General features: G+C 42.3%; 1 protein-coding gene across 4 annotated transcripts in view; it reads right to left on the bottom strand.

Moving 5' to 3' along the window:
• PREX2 (phosphatidylinositol-3,4,5-trisphosphate dependent Rac exchange factor 2) overlaps window positions 1-21,775 on the bottom strand; it is a 307,132-nt gene that overhangs the window by 173,226 nt on the left and 112,131 nt on the right. For all 4 annotated transcript variants that reach the window (XM_050940505.1, XM_050940507.1, XM_050940506.1 and 1 more), the window contains exons 7-9: window positions 12,751-12,884; window positions 7,685-7,788; window positions 181-330 (exon numbers count right to left, since the gene is read on the bottom strand). In XM_050940505.1, the coding sequence (XP_050796462.1) occupies window positions 181-330; window positions 7,685-7,788; window positions 12,751-12,884 (388 nt within the window). The remainder of the gene's footprint in view (window positions 1-180; window positions 331-7,684; window positions 7,789-12,750; window positions 12,885-21,775) is intronic.

The following is a 21,775-nucleotide window of genomic DNA, read 5'->3' as shown; positions in this document are numbered from 1 at the left end:
TGGTTGAAATTTGGTTTGTGTGTTTCAAGTGGTTATTACACCAGTTCTTCACAGACAATTTGACCCAACATCATGAATCTGCCCTATCTGGAGCCTGCCACTTGGCTGTACTTTTAATGAAAATACAAATGTAACATGGTCTGCCAAAAATGAAATGCAATGTAAAGTTTATTCACCTACCTTTCCTTCTCTCTCTCTCTTTTAAAATAGCTTCCAGCCATTCTTGCTTCTCTTCAGAAGTTTTTGCCATGCATACAAACCATTTGTTCTTTGCTGTGTTGTGGATTTTCCAGCCATTAACAACAATGTGACCACTGCTATGATAGTCAGCTGGAAATAGATAATGGAGAGAAATCTCTCAGAGTAGCATGAAATGAATTAAAATATGACTGTTTTTTATTAGACTCCCCACTATAATTCCTCCGCTCTTCCTGTAACAAACAGAAGAACAAAGAATTTAAAGTATTGTTTCTCTAATTTTTACAATCAAAATCCACACAGATTGTTGTATTTCCATATATTGTATTCCCTGCTGAAGAAGCCTTCAGTGAATTTAGTGTTTTTGCATAGTGTTAGATTGACAGCCTTGGAACTTGAATTTCTCTATATAACCACAGATGATCTATTATTTGTAGCTTTCCCATACTACACGACCAGTATGCCTTGACTTCAGTTTTGACCTGGAGTGAGCAAGGAAACTAAGTTCAGAGAAGGTAGTTCAAGTCTCCATTCCAAAGCTTTCCTTGGTTCCACCTAATAAGGAGTTATCTTAACTGGGCTTTAGCTGAATAAAGTAGAAGATATCACAAGAATTATTGGTTAACTTTAGTACAAATAGAAATGAACAAAATAATAAAACCTTCTTTGATTTCAGACTGGATTTGGTTAGCTAGAACTAAGGCTGTGGGTTTGTCACAGAGGTCATGGAAGTCCGTGACTTTCCATCACCTCCATGACTTCTGCAGTGGCCAGTGCACCTGGCTCAAGGGCAGCTCAGGCAGCCCCTGCACCAGTTGCACCGGATGCTGCTGGGGCAGTCTCAGACCATCCCCTCCCCACTCCAGCAGCAGGTTGGTTGTAGGAGGGGGTAGGAGGTTGGAGCACAGGAGAGGGTGAGGTGGACTCTGGGCAGCACTTAATTGTGGGGCTCCCCGGAAGCAGCCACATCCCCTACACAGTTGCTAGGTGGAGGCATGGCCAGGCAGCTCTGCACACTGCCTCTGCCCAGAGCACTGGCTTCGCAGCTCCCATTGGCCGGGAACCATGGCCAATGGGAGCTGCGGGGGCAGTGTCTGGAGGCAGAGGCAGCCACACCTCTGCCTAGCAGCTGAGCAAGGTGGATGTCGCCACTTTCAGAGAGCCCCCCAGGTAAGCGCCGCCCAGAGCCCACCTCACCCCATCCCATGCCCCAACCCCCTGCCCCCTCCCACACCGAAACTCTGCTGCTGCTAAGGGGGAAGGTGCAGAGCCAGGTAGGGAGCCTGCCAGCCCCAACACACACACACACACACACACACACACACACACACACACACACACACAGAAGTTTTAGCCAGGGGTATATAGTAAAAGTCATGGACAGGTCATGGGTTCTGAATTTTTGTTTACTGCCTGTTACCTGCTGTGACTTTTACTAAAAATACCCTTGACTAGAACATAACCTTACCTATAACCCATTCTTCCAAATGCAGAAATGTCAGCATTAGCACATACAGTATAATGTGTTTTTGTTTTCAAATATCTTGAATTTTCAAATCTATTAACTTTACTATATTCTATCTTATCAACAAGCATTATGCATTTTATTATTCATTAATGTTACTTCCTTTTTAGTTACAACACGTCTTTAAAATTTTGATGTTAGTACTTTCGTCTATGAATCTTATCTGGAAATGTGCTAAACAAGCAATCTTTCACACCAAAAGTAGTGCCCTTGTCTACAATGAACATCCTTCAACAGAATTATCTGCCTTTCCTTTGGGCAGAAATATTTGCAAAACCCAAGTGACAACAAAAATCATTTCAAGAAAAATATAAATTAAAACTTGAATTAACTACCACTGTGCAATAAAAAAAGACTTAAGGTCAACAGTATCTCACCACTAACTTTCTTTAAGAGGCAGGAAAATCCAAAGGCCAGCCAGAAACCATCCTAATAACTTCAGAGCTTTATACTTTGCAAATCCTTTTTCGTAATTCAGCCCAGTTTTGTATAATGAGATGGGATTTTCCAAAACTGAAACCTTTGCCAAAATGCTTGCTGAGATTTATCATAAATCTCAGCAGACATGCTGGTATCTTTTCAATAACTCTGCATTTTAATAAGATGGAATGCAGCCAAGTATTGCATATATAGGCTGGGAAACATCAGTAACTGTCAGAATTTATTGTTCAGAGAATCAGGAAAATGATGTCTAAATATTCAGCTGAAGACTCATTCTGGTGCTCAAAAGTGTACCCGAGAGAGTGTACGTGTGTGAGAAGGAGAAATTTACAGTAATTTTTATATTATATTTATTATACTATTTTAAAAAATTTCTATGGCACTTATTGCTGTAGTATGTGAACATCTAACACTGATATATTTATCCTCACAACAACTATGTTAGGAAGGGAAATACTATTATCTCCACTTTATTTATGCTCCTAACTTACATTGATTTCAGTGGAATTTAGGAGCCTAAATACCTTTGAGGATCTGGGCCTAAGTGACTAGCCCAAGGTCACACAAGAAGTTCATTGTAGAGCTTGAAAAAGAATCCAGATCTTCAGACTACCAGACTAGTTCCATAATCACAAGATAATACTTCCATATTTTATGTGCTGTTATTATAGTGGGAGCTGGCAACAGCTCCTCTATTTAGGTTGCCTAAAATTTTTATTACAGGAGATTGTTGAAACCTTTTTCTGAGAAGCTCTAACATCTCCATTGCTCGAAATTTGGTGTGTAGAAAGCTCTTGGGTCCAAAGGAGTGCACTTGCACTGTCCCATGTATTGCCACTCAAATTTTGATGGAGTTATAAGCTCTTGAAAAACACCACTTCCCTTCTTTTGTGTTATTCTGTTACTTGCATGCCTCAGGAAAAGTTTGGTAGCATATCAAAATAATAACTCAACATGAACATTCTAAGGTTGGGACCATGTTGTTGCCAAAGCATCAACATCAGCACAGACTGCACTGGGAAAGCCTGGGAGCTGCTACAGCAACTGTAGCATGGGAGGCAAGGTAGGAAAACCAGGCCAGGCCCCTTCCGCAGTCATCTGCAGACTCAGCACGTGGTCCTAGGAACCTATCTATTCCTCTCTGGGAACCACATGAGGTGGGAACTCTCCTGTCTCCCAGAGAGGAGGGGAAAGAGCGAGCCTGACGTAACCAGGCTTCCTCTGATCGGTACCAGCAGCCCATCCCCTCCACTGGGATAATAACTTTCTAATGTTAATGTAGTTAGCCCTGCAGCTCAAGTGGTAGCAGTCGGGCAGTGCCAAAGTTCTGGGGTTCAAACCCTGTTGATTATGAACAACAGGGGACTTGTTGCAGTTGCATGTAATAGTATTTGGTTTTCTCCTTTTTCCTTTTTTTTTTTTAACTAGAAATTCTATAAAAAATATTTTAAATATAAATATGTAGGTTGCAAAATCATCAAAACACAAAAACTGGTAAATGACAGATACAGAGTTGCTCATGCAATCTTAATTCAGCTCTTTGTGAACATGAATTATGACACAGTTTTTAGTTACATGATCATAATACTGTCTTTTTCCAGTCTCATTCAGTGCATGTAATGGATGCACAAAAGGAGAGAATTAAGATTGCACAGTAATAGCAAATCTGGCATTTCCTAACTTTTGAGTGCTTGACTTTACAACCTAAATAATGTTTTTAACATAGTTTGTTTTGCATGCAATTATAAATATACTTTTCTATATAACATTTATATAACTGAATTTAAAAAAAACCCAAACATTACCATGAAAATAATGTATTTTCTGTTCTAATAAATACAATAAGAAAAACAACATTATGCCTCCTGATGCTTGAAACAAAATGAATAGCTTCCACAAATTGTAATGCTCAGCCAAGGCCTGGTTTGATCAAGAAAAATAGCTTTTAGGAAACGCACTGTTAATTTCCCCAGGCACATCATTTGCATTATAATATATCATACACATAAACCCCTCTTTTCTCAACCATTTGCTTCTGCTAACCAACAATGAGGAATATATCAGCATTTTTCTATGTCTGTCAATCAACATACTCCCCTAACAACTCTCTCAATTACTCACTCCTGCAGAATCCTTAAGTACAACAATGGAGTCAATAAAGGTATATCTGTTTACACCACTTGAGAATCTGACCTAATGATTTTAAGAAAAAAAGGTTGTCCATTAAAGGCTTGCACACCAAATAATTGCACATCAGAAGATCTGGAAACACCACTCAGCCTCCCTTTGTCTTTATTGTTATTAATATTTATAAAAAGAGCAGTACATTTGTGTGAAGTTTTACAGAAATTCAAAGGCAAGAGCCATGCCCCACATAGCTCATAATCTAAATTAAATTAAACACTTGATGAAATGATGGCAACAGATAATTAAGAGGAACAAAATAATATAATTCCAAATAAGAATATGCAAAACAAATGTGAATGAAGCTTGAAATGATAGATCAGTATATTTAGCAATGACAGAGCAAAAGAAAAGAAGCAGATAGCACAAAGTTAAACATCAGCTGTACAAGCATCATGAATTAAGTGGGTTATAAATGAGGCATTTGAATGCACCCATTGGACACAGGGAAAGGGAGATCACACACATGGGGTGTTGTATCAACCAGGCAAGGTACTAACAACTTCAACAGGACTTTATTTTTACAGTGGAATCCTCTGTTTCAAGCTGCTGCTGCACCCTATGTAATTCTCACTCAGCCTCCTCAACTCCTCCCCCCTCCTTCCTGTTTCCTGTCCTTTCAGACTCCCAACAGCCAGTGCTCCCAGTTCTAATAATACAAGCAGCATCTAAACACCACATGGGGGCAGCGTGAAAAAAGGCATGATGATGCAAGTGGGAGAGAGAGATGAAAGGAGCAGCAAGGTAGGAAGCTATGATGCAGCATAGGTTGTGGGGAGAGCTGTATGTCGAAAATAGGTGTTGGCAAGGGGTCAGTTGTACAGGGACCTGAAAATGAAGTTGAAGCATTTTAACATCATACAGAGAATCAGTGAAGCAACATAAGGAGGGGTGACATGGCAAAGGCAGCAGCAAAGGAAGAGTATTTCAGCATTCTGTATAGATTGATGGGGGTAGGGGGTGAGTCAAGGATGCAGGAAGAGAGGAGGTTACAGTAATCCAGGTAAAAGAACCAAAGCATGAATGTAGGCCTTAGCAGCAGTGAAAAGGGGAAGCAATGGATTTTAGTAAAGTTTCAGAAGGAGAAGTGACAAGACTAAATAATAATCAGGATGTGAGGACAGAAAGAAAAGAAAGAGTGAAAGATAACCCCCAAGGCTTTTAAGCGACTGAGGGGATAATAGCATTTTCTTGAGGGGGGGAGGAGAAATGAGACAGAGGGAACTATATAGGAGTAAAGATGAAATGTTGATAGGCTTGAAGAAGCAGTATGATATCCAGGACAAGACAATGAAGGGGGAGGAAGGATGGGAGCCTGAACAGAGTGGAAGAGATTAGGAATTGAGAAGTGTGATGGGCAGGTCAGCAATATATTGATGGTATGAGAGATCATGGGAGCAAATGAGGTCACCCAGGGGTTAGAAGTCAGGTGAAGAAAATGAAAGGATTATAGACAAAACTATAGCAAACACAAGAGAGAAAGGGGAGGAGAAGGAACAAGAGGGTTCACTGAAGACTACATTGAAGAAGTGGTCAGCAAGGTCAGAGGAGAGCCAAGAAAAGATGAGAGACACAAAAACCCAGGGATGAAAGGGTCCCAAGTAGAAGTTGGGGGTTGAGAGGCCAAAGACTGTAGAAATATCAAGAATAATGGGTAAGAAGATATCACCCTTAGACTGGATGAGGAAGAGGTCATTGTTGTCTTCTGTGAGGTAAGTTTCAGTGATACAAAAAGGGTGGAAGCTGACTGAAAAAGAAAATGGAGGAGCACTGGGAACAGACAGTGAGCTCAAACAGCTTAGAGTTGAAGAGCAGGGAAAAGGAACAAAAGTTAGAGAAGGAAGCAGGACTGAAAACCCTCTCTGTGACTTGCTATGAAGATACTTATCATCCTGTAATCTTGAAAAACATGAAAAGCAACCAACTACCAACTTCCTCCCTCCTTCATCTACCTGATTTTTCCACCCACCACCTGCTTCTTCCATCAGACAATGAAACCTTGCATTTAGAAAATGTTGAAAACAGATTTCAATCATTTTTCCCCAAAATTTTTTGAATAAGGAGATTTGTTCAAACTGACCCTTTTTCATGAACAGTTTCAATTTCAACGAATAAACATTTTCTAATGAAAAAACATTTAGTTGGATTATTCTCAATCCACTCGATCCATAAGCTCCCTCTCCTTCCTCCTACCCCTCTCACTAGTAAGCCCTCCTCCTGTGGGGAAGAATGGGCTGTTTCTTTCCCTTCCCCATTTCACCTCTCCTCCTTCTATGTGCTGCAGGATGTGAGGGAGAAACCACAAACTGAAAAAACAATCCTCCAAAATATTTCATTTTTTTTAATACTGAAAACCAAAAACATGTCATGTTGGTAAAAATGTTTGGCTTCCAAAATCTGGAAAATTTTAACTGAAACTCAAACATTTTTACAAAATGTTTTCAGTTTTCACTTTCCAGGGTATGTGGCATGTGTGTAGGTGTGTGTCTTTAAACAAAAAACAAGAAAATTATGACCAGTTCTATGCCTTAAAATTGTAAAGGAATAAAATATCTTTTTTCCTTTTCCTCTTTTTAAACTTATTGTGTTGCAATTATAGCATATAAAAGCAAATAAGATAATGTTCTAAAAGACGCAACAGGAACAGGAATCTCCCATATAAGCGTACTGGACGTTATAAAGTGAAATTTAAAGCACCAGTTCAGTCAAGACAATGAAGATCGCTTTAGAATTTCATCATAACTCTGCCACCAGTTTAAATCAGTCAGCTGTGACTGATTGACTAGGGGCTTGTCTTCACTTCCAGGGTAATTCGACCTAAGTTTCACTACTCCAGCTACGTGAATAATGTAACTGGAGTCGACATAGCTTAGGTCGACTTATCCCAGTGTCTTCACTGTGCTGTGTCGATGGGAAATGCTCTTTGGTTGATTTCCTTTACTCTTCTGAGAGCTGGAGTACTAGGGTCAACTGGAGACCGCTCTGCTGTCCATTTAGTAGGTCTTCACTAGACCCACTCAATTGACCCCTGCTTCATCGATTGCAGGGGCATTGATCTCCCCATAGTGAAGACCAGCCCTACAACAGTAACTGCCCAGCTCATAATGTTTGAAATCAATGATGCGTCACAGAAGCACAGTTTTAGTGGCACTATCTGCTTCTATAAAGTGAGATCTTTATTATTTCCTTTAAATCTGATACTGCAAGGTGCTGAGCACTCTCCACTCCCTCAGGAATCAATGGCTCTTGAGACTGCTTAACACTCCACAGGAGATGCTCAGCACCTTACAAGATGAGTTTCTTTATGTTATAACTGATCACTGCAAATGTACTCACCTGTGCCATCATCTACGTTCTCCACTTCCATTACCTCTGTGTTTATTCTGCCTCGAAAAAGATACCGATGACCATCAGTAGAGGCTTTGCTGTTCTTCAATCGTCTTGTAAGAGAAGAAGCATAAGAACATTGTCCAAACACCATACTATACATTGTTTCTGTACCAAAACTACTATTATTTTTATGTATTTCAGTAGCATCTAATGGCTGCTATAAGAATCAAGGTCCAATTGTACTGGTGCTGTAGAAATCAGAATGGACCCTATCACAAAGAACTTACATCTCTTATAGAGCTGATATAAAATTATAGTTAACTCATAATATAGTTTAGATAGCATTAGTACAGTGGGGAAAGTGGAGAAGGTTTGGTTAGGATGACACCCCCTCCCCCTCTATACACACAGCATTTTCATTCTAAACCTCTTATATCAAGGAGTCTGGTGGCACGTTAAAGACTAACAGATTTATTTGGGCATAAGCTTTTGTGGGTATCTAAAGAAGTGGGTTTTTTACTCATGAAAGCTTATGCCCAAATAAATCTGTTAGTCCTTAAGATGCCAAAGGACTCCTTGCTTTTTTTTTTTTTTTAGGAAGTGAGGTTTTTTTACTCTTGAAAGCTTATGCCCTAGGCGCACGGCAATTTCGCCGCCCCGCGCCCTGGTCCTGTGGCTCCAGTGGAACTGCCGCATTCTTGCCTGCGGAGGGTCCGCTGGTCCGCGGCTCCGGTGGAGCTGCTGCAGTCATGCCTGCGGCAGCTCCACCAGAGCCGCGGACCAGCGGACCCTCCGCAGGCACGACAGCGGCAGCTCCACCAGAGCCGCCTGCCGCCCCCTCCTGCAAAATGCCGACCACTAAGAATCCTGGTGCCCTAAGTGATTGCCTAGGCCACCTAAATGGAAGCGCCAGCCCTGAATAAATCTGTTAGTCTTTAAGGTGCCACCAGACTTCTTCTTGTTTTTGTGGATACACACTAACATGGTTACCCCCGATACTCTTTTATCAGTCACTTCTAGTTTGCTGATTAACTACCTTTCGGGCTGAAGCCTCTCATGCTTCCAGGAGAGAATCATTCTGGAATGTCTGATAAACACTGATGCATGTTGCATCCACTATCGAGTTATCAAAACAAGAAGTTTTTTGGAACTGTTAGGAAATGTTCTGAGGCTCTTGGCTCTCAGATATCTCTGAGAACAATTTCTTTTCTAAACTTCCAATATGCCATGTAGGGAGCTCTAGGTGAAGAATATGTTCCACTTTATTTCAAAAGCAAATGCCTTAAAGCACAGCATAGCTTATGATTGTGATAACCATGTGCTGAATATGCACAGTAAGTTATTCTCTTTAACTTCTTAAGTATTGATTGAGGTAGGATACTCCAAGTATATCCATCTGCATTAACTTGAATGATCCCTTATACATACAGGGAAGTTTTCTTTCCCGTATGCTCACTGAATAATCCTTATCTGAACAACAGTTTAGTTATTACATTTTTATCAAACTTAAAACAGGCATATTGACCATGCAAATTTTTTCTTGCTTCAGTATTAAAAGAGAGTGACATAATCCTGCTTTGGGGATTGGTCCTGCTTTGAGCAGGGGGTTGGACTGTATGAGGTCCCTTCCAGCCCTGATATTCTATGAAAAGGCCAGGGAACACAGCAGAGATGAAGCAGTATGAGCTATGAGTTCCAGTTGGTACACATATTGTTTTTATAGAAATTATAGCAATTAAAAAACAGCATTGACTTTAGTGAGGTCTGGATTTCACCCTTCATACTTTAATTTTGGTCACCTACATTTGTATAGGTGATATTTGATTTAGCATGTTAGGCCCCCATTCAGAGAAGCACTTAAGTACATGCGTAACATTAAGCACAGTTCCATTGACCTCAGTGAGAGTGAAGAACATATAAGCATGTGCTCAAGTAGTATCCTGAACAGAGATGCTTTCTAGAATCAGAGCCATAGTGATGAAATATATATATTGGCTAAGTTAAAAACATTCTAAACAGGCATCTATCTTTAGGGATGGGAAAGGAAACAGGGAGAAGAAAGGAGAAGGAAGAATCTTAAGACTTTACAGTTATAGATCAAATGCTTACAGCTTCAACATGGAATTTCAATATTTTATCCAGGATGGGCACCTTTTCCTCCAACAATAACTCATCTTAGCCATTCACCTAGATGCCTGTTCCCCTCACACAACAGACTGTAAACACCCTTATGGGGCTGAGTAAAAGTTCTTCAAGGAACCTTAACCATGAATCCCCTGACTTCTGTGAAACTAAAATGTCAAGCCTCGTATCACACTAACTAGGATTTAATTTGTTCTCATTGAATTATAGTTTTCTCTATATCTGATCTCATAAGTGACTACAGGCAAGGCAGTGTTGCCTAATAGCTATAGCACACGATTGGAATTTAGGAGACCTTGGTTCTATTCCTGGCTCTGCCACTGGCATGCTGGGTGACCTTAGGTAAGTCATTTCCCTGCTCTGTGCCTCAGTTTCCCCAATTGTAAAATAGGGGCAATCATACTGACCTCCTTTGTAAAGGTCTTTGCGATCTAAGGACAAGGGCTCAATATTATTTTTATTGTTATAGTGTAACAAAATATAAGTTTGTGTATCTAATTTCCATTTCAACACTCATTTATAAACCTTCATCTAATTAACAATCCCTTTCCTTTACCCAGATTTCCTGTTTTCCTCATTAGAGTTCTGCAGCAAGGTGTAAATTACACCTCCCTATACGTGCTGACTCCATGGATGCTCCGGAGCTGGAGCACTAAAGAAAAAAATTTGTGGGTGCTCAGCATCCATCAGCAGCCCTGCAGATCAGCTCCCCTCCCTATGCCCAGTGCCTCCCGCTCGCTGGCAGCCACACTGATCAGCTCCTCTCCCTCCATCCCAGCACCTCCTGCCTGCCAGTGATCAACTGTTCAGTGGCTTGCAGAAGGCACTGGCGTTGGGGGAGGTGTAGAGGCAGGGCCTGGGGTAGAGTGAGGATGGGAAGATGTGGAGCAGGGGTGAGGCCTTGGGGGAACGGGTGGAATGGGGGCAGGGCCTGGGGCAAAATGGGGGTTGTGCACTCCTGGGAAAGGAAGAAACCAGCACCAGTGCACCTCCTTACACCTGCAAAAGCCCCTGCATTAGCAGGCAATATTTGCACTACTACCCTTTTTCACCTAGGGAGAGCTGTTTTAACTCCTGCTGGGAACTCCCTAGCAGCTCTTTATGGGAACCATTACAGTAGAAGGCTGAATCAGTGCACTTCCTGGCCACTCTGACAACGTTCCCTTCCAAATTGGTGCCATTAACTTTTTGATCTGTAGTGGCTCCCTATTTCTTCCTAATGCAAAGGAATCTGTGGCTGATCACCACCTCTGATGCATCCTGCTTTGGCAGACCTAATACACCCAATGCCCTCCACAAGGGTCTATTCCAGTAGAAGCCACTATAGATCCTAGGGTATGGCTACACTTACAGCTGTACAGCGCTGGGAGTTACAGCTGTCTTCGTACAGCTGTGTAGGGAAAGCGCTGCAGTGTGGCCACACTAACAGCTACCAGCGCTGCAGTGTGGCCACATTTGCAGCATTTGCAGCGCTGTTGGGAGTGGTGCATTGTGGGCAGCTATCCCAGCGTTCAAGTGGCTGCAATGTGCTTTTCAAAAGAGGTGGGAGGGGTGGAGTGTGACAGGGAGCGTGGGGGAGACAGAGAGAGTGGATTTTTGGAGCTGACACTGTTGTCAGCTCCCTGCCTTGCAAGTTCTAAGGACTGGAAGATACACAGCACCAACCAATCATTTTAAAAGTTTCGACCCCTTCCCCCACCCTTCTCTTATTCAGTAAATGCAAATTATGCACTCCTAAATAGCCTTCAGACCACATAAGCAGCTGTTCAACACGTACCCCCCCCTCCCCCACCGTGTGGCTTCTCTCCTCAAGCAAACAGCTGTGAACATTCCAAAGCAATTCCCCTGCCGGCCTCCGCTCACTCACTCGAGCAAACAGGAGCTGTGTTTGTTTTTTAGATAAGCAGCTCCGGGGTGCCCGGAATTCAGCCACTCTTCCAGTTTGTTGTGAACAGGCATTCTGGGATACCTCCTAATACCCTGGAGGCCAATTACAGCGCTTTTGGTGGCCACACTTGATGAGCAGCGCTGCATCACCAGCACTGCAATCATTATACCCCAAGAAGACCAGGTGTACAGCCAGTGCTGCAGCCAGGGAGTTGCAGCGCTGGATGTGCCTTGCAGGTGTGGACAGTTACTAAGTTGCAGCGCTGTAAACCCACCACCAGCACTGCAACTCTCCAGTGTAGCCATGGCCCTAGAGAACCTCTTTCCCAAAATCTGTAACTAATGCAGGTGAAGAGATCGTCATAGCATCAGGATATAATCTTATCCTGATGCTCTGGGATAAATAAATCATAGAGCATAATGTACATATGATAACATGAACAAAGTATATAACTTATTTTGTGCAAACATTCAGAAAATAACTAGACAGATTTTTTTTAGGAATAAGGAGTCAAATCTATTCATAGCTCTGTGTAAAAAGTATATGTCTGACAGTTTTCAGACAGGAATTGTACTCCCAATCAACACAATAGACCGTTGAAATCTCTCACTCATTTTCTTAGACTTCTCACACGACCTTAAATATATATTATTTACAAATTATTCATTTAAGGTCATTCATTCATTTATATCCAGAATCCCATTGACTTTGGATATTCTTGGATGGTTATAGTTAAGAGTTCTACTGACTTTCAATGAGATTTAGGCTCTTAAATGTACATCACTTTTGAAAGTGGTCGTTAGGATTATAAATCCTATAGGCACTTTTGAAAATATATTACCCTTAAGCCTCAATTCTGTAAAGGGCATCTGTGCAGGCACAGGGGTCCTCTTGAATGGTTCTCTTAGCAATGTTGGGTGCCTTGTACTACCTGTAGTAGTTATTTAGGCAATATCAATTTTTTTAAAAGTCTCTCACTATGATGTACTTGCTCATATGGGAAAAATGTAAATAATTTCTACAGTAAAAGCTAATAAATTACCTGTGTTTTCGTTTACAGTAGACCAAAAGATTGTCAAAAAGAAAAAATACCCGCTCCTGGATATTTCCTGCAGAAATTTTCAGCAACACTCCATACATTAGCATTTCCGTGCATGTATCTGTGATGTTGGACCCCTTAACCAAATGAAGAGAAGCAGATTAGTCCATGCAAATTCATGATGTTTGCAAAACCAAGCAGAATGCAGATTTCTATACAAATTAATTTTCAGTTACATCAGTTCTTTTTTATTAAATTACAAGAAAAACCCTTAGTAGCTTGCTTTTAATTTAAACATTGATTTGAAATGTTTATTTAATGAAGACTTTGCATTAATCCAGTGTTACCATCAAGTTCTGGGTTTTCTTTTCTTTCTTTCTTTTTGTGGATTATTAAATCTCCCAAATTATATTCATATCTATACATGACAATTTAGCCAAATGGTTAAAGTTAGGTTGGCTATAAAAACCATAACAATGACCTTCAAACAGCTAAACTATAGTGTCAGTATTCTAAAGAATAACTTTAAAAATAAAATTCTTATGAAAAAATTAAATTAGAGGGGCCGTGTTTCAGAAGACTGCATACAATATAAATTCTACCCCACTGAACCTAATTTGTCAGTGAATTAGTTCAGATGTATTTTAAATAGTTAAATATATGTACTTTCATACCAAACTTTCAAAAATAGAAACAAAAACAATCAAAATACAAAATACAGACAAAGCTGACAATAAAGGTTTTAACACATTCTAATTGTCATTGAAAATAGGTCAGCTGTTCCAAAACTAAGGCTAGTGAAAAATAAGTAGTTTTACCAATGATTAAAAAGTTCTCCAGTGGTTGGTTTGAAGAGCTCTAGCACCTCTATGCTTTAGAAAAGGAACTTGACATTTGACTGGGAGATTGCCTATCTTTTGCTGCCCCCTGACAATCCAGGCAGTTTTGATGAGATATAAACACCTGAAAATCACCATATACTCATGTAAAGGAGCTTGTTAAAGACTTTGCGGCTAAAATTTCTGAATATGCTGTCTGCACTGAGCATGCTATAACCACAGATCTCTCTACATGCCAGTTACACTGAGCATGCACTTAGGGTGCTATGAGCTACCTTCATGATAGGAACAGAGCTATAGTAGGAAAGAGCCCAGTGGAGGGCAACAAAAATGATTAGGGGGATGGAGCACATGATTTATGAGGAGAGGTTGAGGGAACTGGGATTATTTAGTCTGCAGAAGAGAAGAATGAGGGGGGATTTGATAGCTGCTTTCAACTACCTGAAAGGGGGTTCCAAAGAGGATGGATCTAGACTGTTCTCAGTGGTACCAGATGACAGAACAAGGAGTAATGGTCTCAAATTGCAGTGGGGGAGGTTTAGGATGAATATTAGGAAAAGCTTTTACACTGGGAGGGTGGTGAAGCACTGGAATGGGTTACTTAGGGAGGTAGTGGAATCTCCTTCCTTAGAGGTCTTTAAGGCCCGGCTTGAAAAAGCCTTGGCTGAGATGATTTAGTTGGGGATTGGTCCTGCTTTGAGCAGGGGGTTGGACTAGATAACTCCTGAGGTCCCTTCCCACCCTGATAGCCTATGATTCTATGTGGGGGATGCAAAAGAAGCAGCAGTCATGGATACCGTTTTCCCATAACCCCATCACTTTGGCCCAAGGGAAGATGCTCTGAGTTGAGATCCAGGAGGAAATCTGGGGTTCTAGTCAGAGCTCTTCCTCTAACTGTTGTTTATTCTTTGTACTTAACAGTATTTACTACAGGGGTGTACATTTCCAGTGCACACTAACTGCTCTGTGTATACCCTGCTGGCATTCACTAAAAGTGTTTTGTTTGAAATGGGCAGGGCTGGCTCCAGGAACCAGCACAGGAAGCAGGTGCTTGTGGCAGCCAATGGGAAGGGGTAGCACGTCCGGATCCCTCAGTCCCTCTTGGAGGGAAGGACCGGCTGCTGAATTGCCGCCGAGGAATGAAGCGTCGTCGCAGAGCTGCTGCTGAAGTGCTGCCAATCGCGGCTTTTTTTTTCCCACTGCCTGGGGTGGCAAAAAAGCTGGAGCCAGCCCTGGAAATGGAACTACATTAATGCACACTATGGAAATGTTAGTGTGCATCCACAGGGTCCATATGGGCCCGTTAATGTGCAACACACTAGTAAGCACTAGAATTCACACCCCATTTATGCAGACTAATGCACCAAGGAGACAAGCTGTCAAACCACAATCTTAGGAGGCAGACAAGTATCAGTCACTCATTGTACTGTTAAAATAAAAGCAGTAGCACAATGTCACCCCTGCAGAACTGGGAACAGACTCAAGTCTCTGCTCGGACAAGTTTCAACCATTTACACACACTGTCTTTCAGAATGATTCTGCCAAATCTACGTGTCTGGCTGTGCCATCTGTAGCCACTAGACAGAAAACCACCAGTTTTCAGCAATTTGTTATTGTTTTTTTCAGTGGAAAATTTTGATGCAAAATTCCTTTCATATTTTTATTGGGGGGATGATAACCATTTTCCAAATGGCTCTTGTAATGCAGCTTATTGTTCCATGTTCATATACCAAAAGACCCAATTGACTAAACTCTTTTTTGCTGCCCCTCCTCCCAACTCCTGCCCATCTAGGAAAGAAAGTGACTCAATGAGCAGGCGGTTCACACCTGAGATGGCAGCAGGACCTCTGGCTCCATCCCCAGAGGAGCCCATGGCAATGTGGCACAGACCGGACTGGGGCTCCTCACTCTCCCTCCCTCACTGACCCCTTGGGACTCCCTGCGTGCTCTCCTCACTGATTCCCTGTCTTGGACCCGACACTCAGCCACAGGCCCACACCCCATCCTGCACCACCTGATAACCTCGTTATGTCCCTCTCAGGGATGTGTGCCCACAGGATGAAAACCAACGTCCTATTTTATGCATAGGTTACTTTGACTCTGAATGCTTGACACATGATTAAAGTCTCAATTTTTACACTGCATTAACTGTAGTTTTCATCATATCACTACTCTGGGTATTATTTTTCCTTTCCTTTTTAAACATAAACTGCTGACTGAGGTCCTACAGAGATGAAAAAATGGCTGCAGCATGTTGCATTAAATATACAAGTGTTCCATGGACCCCTTTTCCCTTGGAGATCTCCCATCTGAACATTAAACAATGATAACCTTGCTTATCTTATAACATTTGACAAGATCCAACCCGTGATGGTATAATTGTAGGTCAGTGATTTTTGTTAAGTGTTATTGTATTCATTGAAGCCCTGGACAGTGACAAAGAAAGCAAATCCAGCTTTTCCACAGAACACTATCACAATGCACCCAAAATATGGAACCTTTCAGTATTCTTTTGATTTATTTAGCACCGTAAGGCCAATGAGGAGGCTGATCTAGTACTAGAGGCAAGACCACCAGTCCCCTATCTGCTCCTTGCAGACTGTCTTCTGTGAGAGCAGAAACGAGTTTTGAAGGACACCCTGGATTAGTGGGAGGCATAGGAACCCACTTCAGACTCCACTGAGGAGTAAGAATACCATCAAAGGCCAGGGTGGTACAGTTCCAGGAAGAGACATCAGGGACTAGGACTGGAATCTAAGCTGAGCCTGTGGTACCGGCGGTATCATTGAAGGCTTCCTGGCTATTGGTACCTAGTGTTGAAATGGAGCAAGTATTGGGATTCTAGATACTGTCACACTGAAGAAGCCTAGGATGACAGTACCAGTTCTGAGACCAAGGGCCTATGCCATAGTCTGCGCTGTGTGCAATGGTACTAGGGTGACAGATGAGAAGAAGAAAATATCGGGACACATGAGGGGTGGGGTCTGCCGGCAGAGAAAAAAAAGCCGAGTGCTGCCAGTGGAGAAAAAAAAGAAAAAGGAGTACCACGAAATATTGGGACTAATTGCATCCCAACCAAAAACCAGTGCCTAAATATCAGGATGTCTGGTCACCCTAAATGGTACCAATAACGGGCCTTCACCCTGAATCAGCAGTGATGGAGGTACCAAGAAGCATGACATGTCCTTTCCAGCTGTGTAGACCTCAGCATCAGGGTAAGATCAATGGTTGCTCTGCAGAAAGCAGAGGTGATAGATCCTCTGTTCTTACTGATGAAGTAGCTGGCCTCAATGGTCCTAGGGTGGCCCCAGAGTTGAAAAGTTCAGTCCTATGAGAAGCACTGTGAAATAGTACTGGGAAGTAGTGAGCCGAAAGCTGCACTTTACCTTCAGTATCAAAGTGGCCTTCTGCTGCAGAGTCATGTACCAAGGACTTTGAATGAGCAGTCTATGCTGTTTTCTTTTTGGCTTTAGAGGATGAGTGTGCTCTGAGCACTTACGCTTTCTGGAGGACAGGGTATCCAGAAATGCTTTCTGCTGAAGGGGGTTTCCTTTAGCCTCTGTCAATTGGCAAGGTTAGGAGAGCACTCCTAGAGGGAATAGTCAATGAGCTCCCCTCCGCTGATCAAGTTGGCTCCAGTGCTGGGCAACAGGCTTCATGAGAATATAGCTACGGCACTCTTCCTTTTGTTTCTTTCTTCTTGATTTGAACTCATGGCAGATTGGATACCTTTCTCTAATGTGACCCTCACTCAGGCACTTCAAAACGGCAAGTGTGTGGGGCTCTAATAAGCATTGTATTGGGATACCAGGAGCTAGGCTTAAAGCCATGGGACCTTGGCATAGGCTCCCCTGCTACCAGGCAATCCCCAGACAAGCCTGCCTATCCAAAATAAAATAAAGACATCCAAAGGAGAGAAAATGAGTGCCACTAACTCTAATTAACTAACTATGTATAATTTGTTTCCTCAGAGTGGAACGAGGGCTGTAAAAGCACAATAACATGCTCTGACCGCCAACAATAAAAAGGAACTTAAAGACAGGCAGGGCAACTCCACCCTTCATACCCTCAGCTCAGAGCATGGGGAAGCCAAGGCACACAAGCAGCTATCAATACAGGTGCCTCAAGAGAAAATTCTCTGGCCTGACTGCTAGGATTGCCACCTGTCCAAGTTTTCCCACAGTCATCACTTTTTTGAAGCAGCTGTTCTGGGAAATTTGTCAGGGTTCTCAGTACATGTCACCTGGTGTCCAGTTTTATGGATTCAGGATCATCCTGGATGTCCATGATTTTTATACCTTAGAGGTGGCAACCCTAACCAGAGCATGAGATATGCACACACCTACATTGTAAAGGATGTATCCAATCACTCAAAGAAGAACCTTCATCCATGCAGGGGAGTGACAGGTAAATAATGAAAGGCGCCTCCCTCCCCTTGTGCACTCTGTGAGGGTACAGAGACAACTATTGTCTCCACACTTGAGGTGAGTGTTGAGACTGCTTCCTCCCACTAGAGACATACATTGCCCCAAATGGTGCAGGAAAGGACGGAGAGGGCACATGAAGGGCATTATGAACATTGAGTAAGTCAGAGAACTGCAGCTGTCTGACTCCCTACTCAGGGAGCTAAGCCCTGCATGTGCCTGATGGTTCACAAAGTGTGGGATTTTTAAATGGAGTCCAAGGGAGGCGGGCACCCAATTCCTATTGAAACTCAGTGGGAATAGGGGTTCTGATTCCTGTAGGCTCCTTTGAAAATTTCTGGCAGAAAAAACATTCCCCCACCGTAAGAAGTTTTTAAAATTAAATTAATATTTCCATATCTATCTGACCATGGGTATCATTTTAAATCCCTGATCTGTAACAGTCTGATATTTAAAACTATGATATACTGGAGCAAAGAATCCTGTGGCACCTTATAGACTAACAGACGTTTTGGAGCATGAGCTTTCGTGGGTGAATACCCACTTCGTCAGATGCATGTAGTGGAAATTTCCAGGGGCAGGTATATGTATGCAAGCAAGCTAGAGATAACGAGATTAGTTCAATCAGGGAGGATGAGGCCCTGTTCTAGCAGTTGAGGTGTGAAAACCAAGGGAGGAGAAATTGGTTTTGTAGTTGGCAAGCCATTCACAGTCTCTGTTTAATCCTGAGCTGATGGTGTCAAATTTGCAGATGAACTGAAGCTCAGCAGTTTCTCTTTGAAGTCTGGTCCTAAAGTTTTTTTGCTGCAGGATGGCCAACTTAAGGTCTGCTATAGTGTGGCCAGGGAGGCTGAAGTGTTCTCCTACAGGTTTTTGTATGTTGCCATTCCTAATATCTGATTTGTGTCCATTTATCCTTTTCCGTAGAGACTGTCCAGTTTGGCCGATGTACATAGCAGAGGGGCATTGCTGGCATATGATGGCGTATATTACATTGGTGGATGTGCAGGTGAATGAACCAGTGATGGTGTGGCTGATCTGGTTAGGTCCTGTGATGGTGTTGCTGGTGTAGATATGTGGGCAGAGTTGGCATCGAGGTTTGTTGCATGGATTGGTTCCTGAGCTAGAGTTACTATGGTGCAGTATGCAGTTACTGGTGAGAATATGTTTCAGGTTGGCAGGTTGTCTTGGGTGAGGACTGGCCTGCCACCCAAGGCCTGTGAAAGCTCTCTACACAAACATCCCACACACAGATGGAACACAGGCTGTCAGGAACAGTATCCCTGATGATGCCACAGCACAACTGGCTGCTGAGCTCTGTGCCTTTATCCTCAACACACAACTATTTCAAATTTGATGACAATATATATCTCCAGATCAGTGGCACCGCTATGGGCACCCGCATGGCCCCACAATATGCCAATATTTTTATGGTCGACCTGAAAGAACGCTTCCTCAGCTCTTGTCCACTCACACCCCTTCTCTACCTACGCTACATTGATGACAACTTCATCATCTGGACCCATGGGAAGGAGACACTGGAAAAATTCCACCACGTTTTCAACAGCTTCCACCCCATCATCAACCTCAGCCTGTACCAAACTACAAGGGAGGTCCACTTCCTAGACACCACAGTGCAAATAAGTGATGGTCACATTAACAACACCCTATACCAAAAACCTACCAAGCACTACGCCTACCTTCATGCCTCCAGCTTCCATCCCGGGCACATCACACGATCCATTGTCTACAGCCAAGCACTGAGGTACAACCGCATCTGCTCTAACCCCTCAGACAGAGACCAACACCTACAAAATCTCCACCAAGCATTCTCAAAACTACAATACCCGCACGAGGAAATAAGGAAACAGATCAACAGAGCCAGACGTGTACCCAGAGGCCTCCTACTGCAAGACAAACCCAAGAAAGAAACCAACAGGACTCCACTGGCCATCACATACAGTCCCCAGCTAAAACCCCTCCAACGCATCATCAGCGATCTACAACCCATCCTGGACAATGATCCCACACTTTCACAGGCCTTGGGTGGCAGGCCAGTCCTCGCCCACAGACACCTGCCAACCTGAAACATATTCTCACCAGTAACTGCACGCTGCACCATAGTAACTCTAGCTCAGGAACCAATCCATGCAACAAACCTCAATGCCAACTCTACCCACATATCTACACCAGCAACACCATCACAGGACCTAACCAGATCAGCCACACCATCACCGGTTCATTCACCTGCACGTCCACCAATGTAATATATGCCATCATATGCCAGCAATGCCCCTCTGCTATGTACATCGGCCAAACTGGACAGTCTCTACGGAAAAAGATAAATGGACACAAATCAGATATTAGGAATGGCAACATACAAAAACCTGTAGGAGAACACTTCAACCTCCCTGGCCACACTATAGCAGACCTTAAGGTGGCCATCCTGCAGCAAAAAAACTTTAGGACCAGACTTCAAAGAGAAACTGCTGAGCTTCAGTTCATCTGCAAATTTGACACCATCAGCTCAGGATTAAATAAAGACTGTGAATGGCTTGCCAACTACAAAACCAGTTTCTCCTCCCTTGGTTTTCACACCTCAACTGCTAGAACAGGGCCTCATTCTCCCTGATTGAACTAACCTCGTTATCTCTAGCTTGCTTGCATATATATACCTGCCCCTGGAAATTTCCACTACATGCATCTGACGAAGTGGGTATTCACCCACGAAAGCTCATGCTCCAAAACATCTGTTAGTATATAAGGCGCCACAGGATTCTTTGCTGCTTTTACAGATCCAGACTAACATGGCTACCCCTCTGATACTATGATATACTGGGTATTTCCAGGCTTTTCTCACTATGATAAGTATGACTGCTTTTTTGTTGCCCGGTTCCTAATTATCAGGGGGTTGTAGGTTTAGGGTTTTTTTTTTAACAACTTAAAATCAATGTATTGATGCTTAGAGTATGAACATTTCTTCCTCCACTGAAAGTTGCGGGCAATTTCTAACAAGAATGGTTCATCCCAAAACAATGCTTTTTGTAAAAACTTTAAAAGTACAGATGTGAAAACAACAGAATCAACTGAAATTATAATTTTTTTCTTATCTACATGAAAATAGATTCTTTCAAATACCTGCACCTACAAGCACCCTGAATGAGGCAGCCTGATGCATGTTCCTAAAATTAAGGAAAATAATGCACGTGATGTGCAAATTCAACAAATTAATTAATAACTTTTTTATTTCAAAAGCAAGTAACGTCAAACAAGACCAAGATACTAATCCACATTAAGGACTATATAAAGGGAAAATTTGAAGTTTTAGAATCACAATATTTTTAATTGGCCCAAGCACAAAAAGTTTGTGGAAAATTCCTCAGGTGAATTTAGAACAATTTTTTTGCTCCATTTAGATAAGTCAAAAGCAGCAAGACAGGGTTTTAGTAAGTATTTGGGTTCAGGACAAATTTTTTGGGTAAGATCAAACATAAGAAAAGTCACTGTTAATGGAATTTCCATGGAAAAACATGGATTTATATTCCTAGTCTGTAGAATGGGGCTGCAGTTTCTCAACCCTGATACAGCATCACTAACACAGTACTTCAGTTAATGTTGACAATCATCAAATGAAGCACTTGTGATACAGTACTAAAAGTTCAGAATCAGTATTTGTTGTTTTTAATATTTATTTGTGAAATAAAGTTATTTATCCAAAATATACTGGGCCAAGTTCACACCTGGTGTAAATGGGTGCAATTCCAT

The sequence above is a fragment of the Gopherus flavomarginatus genome, chromosome 2 (genome assembly GCF_025201925.1).
Source record: "Gopherus flavomarginatus isolate rGopFla2 chromosome 2, rGopFla2.mat.asm, whole genome shotgun sequence".
Lineage (NCBI taxonomy): Eukaryota > Metazoa > Chordata > Testudines > Testudinidae > Gopherus > Gopherus flavomarginatus.
Note: the sequence above shows the minus strand (reverse complement) of the source record. Positions and strands in the feature narration are given on the sequence as shown.